Genomic DNA, 12,283 nt, shown 5'->3' on the forward strand with positions numbered 1-12,283 from the left:
CAGTACCTGTAGCGCCATTAGGACATTACCAAGGGGGGGGGAGGATTACAATGTACATAATTAGTAATAATGGCATAATCACACGTATCAATTGCAATATAAAGTACACTATTTCACAGCAACAGTAACAAGCATTAGACACCGAAATCGACATACTTGGTGACAACAAAATGATCTATGCTAGAAATAGCATAGTTTAAGTAAATCACTCGAATCACTAATGAACACCAGTGAAATGAGAAAAAGTATACATTTATTTTGCACATAAGATCTGCTTTGCTGAGAAGGTTGCTGTGTGAGCATCTCAAATAGGCTGTCTTCTAGACAGCGTCGGTTCGGCCTCAGAGCAAGACTCGCGAAAGAGAAAAAGTGTCTCTTCCGCTGCAGACGATCACAAATCCGTGTTATAGTAAATAAATACCGCCTTCATAGCCGGATAGCCCTGCAACGTGGCGATATCTCTTCTCGGGTCATCTAGATACCGAAACACTTCAGCCCTGACGTGGGGTTGTTCTGACCATTCAGAAGCCGAAGTTGGCCTCCATCTTCGTAATCCTCAGCCGTCTGGCCCAGTCGGCGCCGGGTCAGACGGCTGAGGATTCCACTGCCCATGTAGGCTGGCCATAATTACCTATGTGCAATGGGGCCCAATATGTAAATACAGCAAAATTCAGACATTGGCTTCCTAAAATCACGTTCTTCGGGGGCGAGAAGGTTTAAGCCCTCTCAAGTCGCTCCTGCCAGCTCTCTAAACAGGCGTGGAAACAGTGGCAGCTGCTCAGAGCACCCCATCAGAAACTACAGCAAGCACTCGTCGCCTGGGCCGAACGAGTTAGTCTTCAATAATGCTGTCACAGCCACCGACGCTACCAGCACCCATTTCAGCAAGCCACAAGAGGCGAAGTCGGCTCCGGTGGTGGGGGAGCCTGGTACAAAAGACCGTTTCACGCTTGTAATCAATTAGGAATGCACCCTGACACGCGGCGAGGTGTCTGAAAGTGCGAAAAGATAGCCTTCTTCTAGTCATTTCTGCCGCAACTACGGGAAGTGCTTTTGGAAGTGCCGCCGCTTTGAGAACTGAACACACGCAAAGCATTGCAAAGCCTCTGTTCCAAGGCGGTATCCGCGCGGGGGGTCACAAAGTAATGGCTTGCCACCCGAAAAAAAATTAGGCGTGCTGCACTGGCCTTGAGAGACAGCGATTTTTGTCGGCAGAGGCCGACAACACTGCCTCCGCGATTCTGCCGTCTGTGGCGTCGCGCGCTTTACCACATAGGCCATTCTGTGCTTGAGGGGAAACCATCGCCGCCCTTTCTGTCAGCGACCGGCGGTGCGCCTTTGCTTGTCTTGGCACAAAAACAAACAAAAAGAAAGGTCATTCCCACCTTGGAAACACGCCTTAACTCATTTCCGACAGAAAAAATGTAACGAGATATCCGTGTCCTGCATAGTATCGCGATACAAACGATACATCGTAAAAGTATTTCACTACTGAGATACAAATACATTTTTCAAATGTATCTCGATACAGAAATACAGATACTCAAAATTATCTCTGAAATACTATCGCGATACTCTTGTATCGCGATACTGTCTCGCCCTGATTCATAGCAAGGGTCTCGTTCTGGCAGGCTTGATGCCTTTAGGTAGTATGCGAGGGATTATTGGTCAGCTGCCAGCTCGTAAAAAGATGACGTGCTACGTGACGCCAACAGGCAAAAAAGAGTGTTCCACACTCGCCGCCATGGCTGCGATCGGCGCTGACTAACACTCCTAGGTTTAAATGCACATATATACCCCATAAAGTGGACGGGAAGACGAGCGCCACCATAGCTCAGTGGTAGAGCATCGGACGCGTTATTCGAAGGTCGCAGGTTCGGTCCCCGCCGGCGGCAAGTTATCTTTTTGTCCACTTTACTTTCTTAACATTTATATCCTAATTACCACAAACGGCATCCCCTATACCTTCTGTGGCATTGTCTGTTAGTTCTCATCTCATTAATATTGTGTCTAACAAATTAAAACGAGCCCTTAAATGTCATCTTCTTTCCTTCATAAAAAGAATGGTTGTACTTGTTGAAGTGATCAACATGACTTGGGAAGCATTGGATGGTGTCACTGAATATAAATGTGCTGTGCACTGAATTTTGTTAAACTGAAGTGAATTAGCATTGCATTCAATGGTGCTTCCGTGAGGGGATTTAAAAAGTTTCGTACAACTGAGTAGTTCGTTTAACTGACGTTCGTTCAAGTGGTATATAGCTGTACGTATCTACTGTTTTAGATTATGGTTGTGTTGTGTACGGCTCAGCACCGGAGTCCTACATTCGGCGTCTTGACCCTGTATGCACTCTCAGCCTACGTCTGTTGAGTGGTGCTTGCAAAACTTTGCCGGTGCAGAGTTTATATGCAGATTGTAACGAACCTCCTCTGTGTCAGCGAAGAGTATTATTAGCCCTGTCTTATGTTTTGAGAATTACGTCATCACATGAACACATAAACCATAACATTGTTACGAAATGTGACGCACGCTTACTAAAAAAATTCGGTAGATCCCTCGCCCTGTGGGAATTGATGTAATGCGAAGCAGTCAGCAGAGAGCTGCATACATTGCCTTGTTTGTCTTTGAGGAAAATGAAGTCATTCATGTCATGATGTCAGTTCACTATAATCCCATGTTTGTCATGCATGCATACATGTGCATTCTTTTATGTAATGAAATGTATATTGTGGTATATACAGTGCATGAGCTGTCATTTATGTTCGTCATGCACTCATATCATGCCATTCTAATTTTGGTGTATACCCAGTTAACAAAACGGCCGGAAGCGCACCAAGACAGTGTCATGCATGTACATGACATGCATGTTATGATTTGCATGTAAGGACCTGTCATTTATGTTCGTCATACAGTCACGTTACACAATACCAATTTTGGTGTATATCAAGCTAGGGAAATGGCCAGGAGCACACCATGAACATGGCATGTAAATTATGCCCTACACGACATGCATGTCATGATGTCCGTGTTACCACCTGTCTTTTATGTTCATCATACAGTCGCGTTACGAAATACCAATTTGGGTTATACCAAGCTAGCGAACAGGCTGTGAGTGGATCATGAGTGTGGCATGTAAATCATGTTGTACATGGAATGCATGTAATGGTTGTCATATTACCACCTGCCATTTGTGTTCATCATACAGTCGCACCGCACAATAGCAGTTTTGGTTTATACCAAGCTAGCGAAATGGCCACGAGCGCACCATGAGTGTGGCATGTAAATCATGCCCTACAGGACATACATGTCATGATTTTCATGTTGCCACCTGTACATGAACATGTTTAACACAGCGCAACGACGACGAGGACACAAGAGAAGAGGAGACAAACCATGAAGGTGGTACAGGTGGTAACACCTGTTATACAGTCACGTCATGAAATATCAGTTTTGGGGTATACCAAGCTAGCAAACCAGCCGCGAGCACAGCATGAGCGTGGCATGTAAGTCATGCTGTACATGAAATGCATCTCATGATTTTCATGTTGCCACCTGTCAATTTTATCGTATAGCACGTCACACAATACCAGTTTTGGGGTATATCAAACTAGCGAAATGACCAGGAGTGCACCATGAGTGTGGCATGTAAATCATTATATACCGTATTTATTCGAAAATAGGTCGGGCACGAATATAGGTCGACCCCTACTTATAGCGCTCTACGAGAAATAAAAAAAAAATATTCGAAAATAGGTCGACCCATGTTTTTTTTTTTTTTTTTAGAAACAGGAAAATTGAAACATAGCACACCTTTATTTACAATTAACTTAGCGCCCTAGTCGCTGCCGGGAGTGTCATGTTCGTCAGATGTGCAAGGAAAGTTGTCGGATTCTTCGCAGGCATCCTCGGCATCCGAAATGACGTCGACTTCGCTGCCATCGATTGCGTTGGAAATGCAGCACTTTTTAAAGCCAGTCACGATAATTTCCGCTGGCAAGTCTTTCCGCGCGTCCTTCACCCACGTCGCAACTTCATTGAGGGAAGCCCTTCTCGCGGCGTCCCGTCGGTGTCATTGCAGCATCCTCCTTCAAGCCACTCTTTGTAACTCTTCGCCACCCGGTCCTTAATGTAGCCGGGACGTCATACCTAGCGGTATGACGACCAGGTCTGTTGGCCTTCTGCAGGGCCTCCTTGACGCCCGGAGCCTCAGTTCTTTTTCAAGAGCGTCATGCCTGCCAGTTGCTGGGCCGCGAAAAGCACGACGCTATCCATTGCACGCGAACAGTCGGTCCCGCTGCTTCCGCCAACCCCTAATCAACTTTTACGTCGAACTCACGCTGAGCGGCACAATTGCTGGAATTCTCGGCAAAAAGTATCACTTGACGCTTGAAGTCAGCTGTGTAGCTCTACCGACGTGACACCGTCCAACCGCGCATTTGCAAATGCAAACCGTCACGTCAGATCAAACAACAAACAAAGAGTGAGGCCTTAGGCTGCTTAGGCCAGTGCCAGTGCGGCTGCGCGTCGGCAGGCAGCACGGCTAGGGGGCTAGGGACTTCACGGCCTATCTAGGGAAATCACGGGTTCCAGCGCAAACATGGCGGAGCGGCTGCATTTCGCGGGGGCTTTGAAAAGGCGGTGTGCAGCTATTGCACAAATAACTTTTTTTTTCTTAGTTACTTAGTCGGAAAAGGCGAACGGGTACGGTTTTTATACCAGATTTTATGGTATATAATGTGCGTATGTAGCAGGAACTGCTTGAAGAACAGCAGGCGCGGCAGTTGAACGCCATAGGTGCGGTGCTTTTGGTCGCTTTGATATAGGTCGAGATTCTTTGGTCACGAATATAGGTCGATAGCTGATTATGGGCAACATTTTTGGGAAAAAAAAGGTCGACCTATATTCGAATAAATACGGTACATGACATGCATGTCATGATTTTCATGTTACCACCTGTGATTTATGTTCTTCATACAGTAACGTCATGCAATATCAAATTTGCTACATGTCAAGACATCGAAACGGCTACAAGCGCTCCATGAGTGGGGCATGTATGTATGGCGTACATGACATGTGTATCATGATTTTCATGTTACTGCCTGTCACTTATGTTCGCCATACAGAAATGTATCATCGTACCAGTGTTGGTATCATCATCATCATCATCAGCCTGTCTACGCCCACTGCAGGGCAAAGGCCTCTCCCATGTTCCGCCAATCAACCCGGTCCTGTGCTTTCTGTTGCCACGTTATACCTACAAACTTCTTAATCTCATCTACCCACCTAATTTTCTGTCTTCCCCTTACGCGTTTGCCCTCTCTTGGAATCCAGTCAGTTACCCTTAATGACCACCGGTTATCCTGCCGACGTGCTACGTGCCCGGCCCATATCCATTTCTTCTTCTTGATTTCAACTATGATATCCTTGATATCCCTGATATCCTATGATATCCAACTATGAGACAGGAAGAGAGCAGAGTGGGTCAGGGAACAAACGGGGGTTAAGGATATCATAGTTGAAATCAAGAAGTGTTGGTATATATCCATCTAATTAAACGACCGCGAGCGCCCCGAGACCATATAATGTAAATCATGCTGTCAGGGGCGTAGCCAGAAATTTTTTTCGGGGGGGGGTTCAACCATACATTATGTATGTTCGTGCGTGCGTTTGTATGTGTGCATGTATATATATGCAAGCAAAATTGAAAAATTTCGGGGGGGGGTTTGAACCCCCCCAACCCCCCCCCCTTGGCTACGCCCCTGCATGCTGTACATGACATGCGTGTCATGATTTGCACGATAGGACCTGTCACTTATGTTTGTCATACACTCTTGTCACGCCATACCAATTTTGGTATATATCAAGTTAACGAAACGGCCACAAGAGCACCTACATCGTGGCATGTAAATCATGCCATTCATGACATGCATGTCATGATTTTCATGTTATGACCTGGGATTTACGTTAGTCATACAGTCATGCCATACCAATTTTGGTATATACATCCGATTAACGAAACAGCCAGGAGAGCACTAAGTCATAGGCGGCTAGATGGATATACAATGAAACCTCAGTGATACGATCACACCTCATACGAATTTCGGGGTGATACGAATTTTTCGTTGGTCCCGGCCAAGGCCCATTCGCTTGCAGTGTAATGGAGTACGGTTCTTGCGAACTGATTTTCACCTAGTAACGTTTGATACGAACGTACGCTACCGCCAAGCCACGAAGAGGTGCTGTCTGCACTGTCGCGGAAGACGCGCCAAGCGCGTGCGAGCGTGGGAATGCGTGCCGCACCGCCAAATCGTCAATATCATGGTGTAAGAAAAACACTTTTCTTGCGGTCAGAATAAACCTTCAGAGATGCGTCACGACCTCCGACATTGTGTGCGCGAATCTTTGAAGCTCTTATGTGCCTCCGTGTGCCTTCGCGTTTAGATTACAGAGGACATTAGCACCATGCGTTTCCTAAAGCGTCGACGCGGACTGCTGTCATTGTACTGTGTTTACACGTGCCTGTTTCGTGCATCAGACATCCTATGAGAGGTGGACGAGGACCGAAAGAAGGCGGGGACAGTCTTGGCGAAGGAGTCAGCCCTCACAATGCCAATATGCGCGACCGTTGAGGTCACACTTGTGCGGGCACGGCCGTAAATCTCCCAAAAAACATCCCCGACACCTCTGCGATAACAAAATCATAATGCAGGATCATGGCCCTGTAATTTTGTAGCCTTTATTCATCGCGTCAAGGCGCTTCTTTCCTTAATTTCGCTGCAGTACTGCAATGTAATGCAAAAAAGCATAATAAAATTTGGAAGGGGATGCCGGTGTGGCGGGCCACAACGCACCTGGTTCATAATTAAATACGCGTGTATATTTACGAGTGCTGGTATGATTGTCGACGTCTAAAAAGTTTACTGACAATTATTCAAGGTTCTTCCTGATGTTGCTGCGGCTCTGAAAAACAATAAATTAAAATGTACTCCAGTTTTCTTTTGTCGCGTGCTAATTTTCCATGCTTTCTGGTGATACGAATTTCGGATGATACGAATATTTTTGGTGGTCCCGTGAGATTCGTATCACCGAGGTTTCACTGTAGATGGATAGATAGATACACTCAGTCACAGAAGTTCGCTAAAAAATGCTTCGCATTTAAAAACCACACTTAATCAAGCCACTTATTTGAAGGTTCGAAGAATACTGCCGCACTTATGTTATATCTGAAGAGACACTCAATGTCGCAAACAAACCACCGAGACTGCCGCCATGGCTTGACCTGACACTACTTTGTGACTTTTCCCTAACCCACGTAAAGAAAAATGGCACCCCATGAGAACACATAATTCAGTAATTCTGTGCACTTCAGCATAATATGGAGATTGCATAAAATTTTGCACAGATGGCTCGAAAACAAAAAAAAATCATGTGGGTAACTAAAGTGGTTGCTTAGGCGAGTTGGTACAACATATTGGAGGGAAACATTATTGTTGTAAGTCAGCGCTGTTGTTTGTGTCCTTCTCTGCCTGGTCCTTCGTCTTTCGCGCTGTTTCCCTCCAATATGTCATGTGGGTATTGGGATCGTGACAGGGGAATGTGCTGTCAGTGTTAGACTGCCTCAGTGCATGTCCATTTTCACAGCTGAAGTTTGTGTTGTGTATGAAGTGATTAGATATATCACCACTAGCGAACACAAGAAAGCTCTACATCTAAAATCTGAGTGTGAACCCTTAGTTGGTGACATAAAAAATATGATAGTTCTAAATAACAAGGCCTTTTCTATTTATTTCTGCTTGGTCCCAAGCTATCTAGGGAGCGAAAAAGCAAATATACAGTAAAAGCTTGTTACTTCGAACACTGTTAATTCGAACTGACGCCCCGGTTCGGCACAGCCCTGTGTATTTCTATGGTGGAAAACTCCCAATAATTCGAATGCGTCCGTGTCCACAACGGTTAATTTGAAGTGGGAGCCCCTGGTTTTCATTTCTCCTCACAGTCGGCCTAAAGTGATCAGTGTTGCAAAACCAAACCAAACCAAATTTACTAGAGATGCAAAACAACAAAGCAGCAGCATTTCTCAGCAGATGAGTAATTCGGGCGCTGCGCTGGAGCTCTTGGGCAAGCTGCAAACGATGCTCATGGAGTCGTGACAGAAGAAACGAAAACAAATGCAAATTACTAATTACTTTTAATTCTGATTGCATTCACTTTCCCATGTAAATAAATGTGTTTCGGAGCATAAATAACGTCGTATATCTCACATTAAGGGTCACTGCTCACATGAGTGCATGTCGGTGCTTGTTTGTGGTGCACCACTGACTGATCAATTAATTCTATTAGCTGTTAGAGCTCCATGAACTGAATTTATGAAATTACCTGCCACAAACGTGTAGTAGGCCCTAGTTCGCGATAACGAGTCCAGAGGTGGCTTCTTTGGGTTCTGCCTGCACAGTGTGGTGCGATGTCCGCTCATTCTAGTGCTCGCCCGCTAATTAGAACTCCGCTTAATTCGAACAATTTTATAGTTCCCTTGGAGTTTGAATTAACGAGCTTTTATTGTATATGCTTTATTGGCAGCTCATGGAACAGTTGCAATAATGAAAATTTCCTTTAAAAACAGCCAGCGAACCATTTGTATAGCATTGTTAGCTAAATGGCAGAAACAGTGAAACTCGTGCGCAATAAGCTCCATCTAGTAAAGCTCGTACTTGGAGAATGGAAAACGTCTCGTCACCAAAAACGGTTTGTTGAAGTTGATACTACGCTTACTCCAAATTGGGCACACACACCTGACACACAGCCTTTTACTCACAAACGATGAGCAACCAATCTGTGAAAAGTGTCAAGAACTGTTAACAGTTATACACATCTTAATCGCGTGTCCCCATATTGCTACGCAGAGACAAAAATATTTCGGGCAGCTATACAAACCACACCTACCTATCCACCCTACTCTGCTTGGAAATGATCTGCTTGTACCTTTGTCTGATGTGCTGAACTTTCTAAAAGAATGTGGCTTTTTAAATAAACTTTAAAACAACATCATTTCACTGTTCATTACCAATCACCCTGTGCCTGGCGCAGCATAGCTTCAACTGCTTTTGTGCCACAAAAAATCGAATGAACTAACAACTGATTGCAGCCACGCACCAGATATGCAAAAACTGTTGCATACATTGACAGCTTCATTCTACAGTGGGTGCATATATTAAGAGGGAATAAATTTTGTGAACATCCCCTTGAAAACTTTGTGGTAGTGTTTTACTGTCCTTGTTTATTTGCTCTAATTTGTTGCTAGTGCTGACACCCTATATTTTCTATTTTGTGCCTTGGCAAGTTGTCTATGTGTGCACTTCTGTTTCCCGTTGTTTCATAATTGTTGTAGTTGCTTTCATGAGGTTGAATATTTGTTGGCATCTCACAAAGAGTGGGCTCCGCAGTCCATATTGGATATCTTCACTTGATTCATCCTCGTTTAGGCTGAAAATGTATTCTACTTCTCTAGCTCCCAAGAAATCTTGATCCAGCCTTGAATAGTTGCCCTTGGAAAGATCCTCAATGCAGAGTACTGCAGTGTGGGCTTTGTTGGCCAGAAGAAGGCCAACAAGTCTCTCACAGAAGTGAGAAAGCACAGTGGTGCTTTGATGCATGCTTTCATTGCCTGGTGGCTTGCGGCCTTCAGTTGGTATGTTGTGAGAACACGCCGTGCAAACTAGCGAAAAGCCATTATGGCCAGTGACAAATATTGAATCCAGCCTTATGGTAACATCCTTATGGTATCCTTATGGTAACAAGGCACCGACTGAGTATGTCACTCCTTTCAGGATGGAGACTAGGGCAGGGCTGTGACTGCTTTGCTCAGCTGCCACCACCATGGAAGGTGCCTCCTTCAAGAGCCTGCAGGAAGAGCTGGCCTTCTACCGAGAGCAGGCTGTCGAATACAAGGCCAAGTGAGTGATGTTTGCTTGCTATAAAAAGAATGTTTATTTCACTCCAGTTCAGCATGATACAGTTGAGAGACACCGGGAAGCCATTTTGGTGACCATCTCAAATGTTTTCGAAAAAAATCGTGCTGATTTCTTTCAGTGAACAACAGCGAATTTCCAGAATATTTTGAAGAGAAAAAAAATTTCTGGTTTCATAGGAGCCTTCCGAACTTAGCAGAATGTCGTCTAAGTTTGCTTTGTTAGAAAAATTGTTCTGAATGTATCATTGCTTGCTTCAATACCAAATTTGGTTTAAATACTAAGCAAAGGCATTTGTGTAAGGTGTTTGAAGCTAAATGATATTACTGCAATTTTTCTGCCATATACACCTTCAGGAAATTTGCCAAAATGTTCTATGTTTGCATTTTTTCCCGTGTATTATTGCGCTATGAATCAATACCTGAGTAATTTACAGAAGGTAAATTTTGCACTCAAGAATATTTTCAGGCCACTGGTGTTTTCAAATTTTACAAGAAAAGATCACAAATTTTGAGAAAATCATCATTTTGGTCCACATTGGAGACGAAATTCGCGCCACGTGGTGCTCCAGTGAAAGAAATCGACTTTATATTTCGATCAAAAGCAAATAAATAGTCCTTCTTATATGGCAAGTTTAATCATTGCAATTTTTGTTTGAAGGAAGACAATCATTTTTGACGTTCTCGATTGACGGCTATCGGGAACTTCAACGAGGAAGCTGTCGTATGGCCAAATGGGGAGATAGATTCGGCAGGGTGGTAATACAGTTGGTGTGAAAACCCACTCTGGAAAGAAGTTAAAATATGAAACGCTCTGCTCTCGCTGATCTCACAGCAGTCAAGACCCATAGCAAGCAAACGGCCGATAAAACGATAAAAGCAACATGCATAATTTTGGGCGTAGGGCCCCTTTAACCCTTTCCCCACTCACTTTTTTGGCCAAAATCGATACAAAAATTCAGTTTTTTTTTTTTGCCTATCTGATTCTGTGTGTCTTGAAACCACTCAAAATTGTTTAATGGCGTTTATTTACAACATATAAGCAAAATATCTTTTTTTTAAATATGCAGAGGATTGGGTTCATTGCACTGCACCACACCTTTCCAGCCTTCATTACTGAAAATTTTTTTGAAATTTCAAAAATAATGTGCAGGGACTAGGAGCCCGTGAAAAAAAGCCTTGGATGTGCCAGGGGGGGAGTTTGTCTTCATCTGTCAGTGTCCACTTAATGCCGATAGGCTGAGACGTGGTTGTCGTTCGAATACGATAATTTAGAAAAAAAATATACTGCTCTGTGTAGTCACCGCTACATTCGCAGGAGAACTGAAATCCTTCATTCCACAAAACTTCGGCAAACAAGCATTTTTTTTTTCATTTTTCTGTATGAATTTGTTGCCAACCCTTGCACACCACTCACGCACTGAGGAGGCCACCATTTTCTAACTCCGGTTACCAGAATACATGTCACCCGCCAGTAGCAGTAGACAGCAGATTACATTGACCACTTCAAGAGCGACAGCAACACAACACCGTGGGCCCGGTAGCTGCACCAAAATGTAATTGCTCATCCTCTTAGAAAACAGGAAGCATTGCTTACTGACCTGTGTGGCTAAGACGAAGGGATTAGCAGTCGTCATTATGGCACAGCCTTTGACATGCTGAGTGCATTCCTTTATAGCTGATGGAGTCCGATGTGGGACTGTACGGTGGGCTGCTGGGCACATTGAAAAGGCCACTGATGCTGCAGTGGGTATTGAGTGCACAGTTTGCCATGCAGGCACAATCATAGAGGACTGCATGCAGGTGGTGTGAGGCTCAGCTGGAGCTGGAGGAGTTCCAGGCCAGCAGCCGTGACCTGGAGGCTGAGCTGGAGACCCAGCTGAAGCAGTACGAGGCCTCCAACCGGGAGCTCAGGGCCATGGTCACACGCCTGCAGGCCGACAATGAGGGACTACAGGTGCGCCACATCGGCCTTCGCACCACTGCGGAAGAGCCTCCTTTGTCGCTCCCGCCTCCATAGATGTGCAAACGAGTGCATTGATATGAGTGAACTGAACCGGAACCGATATTCTTGGGACTTCCCTCAACCCAAACCAAACCCGAACCAAAAAAAGAAATAATCGGTTATTATTTCAGAACTAAGCAATTCAAACAAGTCTCCGACAATTAAGATGCTCCCTATGATTTTGCTGTTGGCAGCACTGAGCCGCTGTTCTGTTGGTTTGTTTAGCACAGTGGCGTAGCCAGAAATTTTTTTCAGGGGGGGGGGGCTGCCATGTCTATATATATATAAACGTCTTGGACGCCGGTAAATAATA

The 12,283-nt window shown here is 44.7% G+C and overlaps 1 protein-coding gene across 1 annotated transcript in view; it reads left to right on the forward strand.

Annotated features, from left to right (window-relative positions):
* LOC119378529 (nuclear distribution protein nudE homolog 1) overlaps positions 1 to 11,985 on the forward strand; it is a 28,825-nt gene extending 16,840 nt beyond the window's left edge. Inside the window, exons 2-3 of the mRNA XM_037647635.2 lie at positions 9,826 to 9,951; positions 11,769 to 11,985. Coding sequence (XP_037503563.1) covers positions 9,875 to 9,951; positions 11,769 to 11,985 — 294 coding nt within the window. The 5' untranslated portion in view covers positions 9,826 to 9,874. The remainder of the gene's footprint in view (positions 1 to 9,825; positions 9,952 to 11,768) is intronic.
* Positions 11,986 to 12,283: the final 298 nt, after the last annotated feature.

The sequence above is a fragment of the Rhipicephalus sanguineus genome, unplaced genomic scaffold, assembly GCF_013339695.2.
Source record: "Rhipicephalus sanguineus isolate Rsan-2018 unplaced genomic scaffold, BIME_Rsan_1.4 Seq858, whole genome shotgun sequence".
NCBI lineage: Eukaryota > Metazoa > Arthropoda > Arachnida > Ixodida > Ixodidae > Rhipicephalus > Rhipicephalus sanguineus.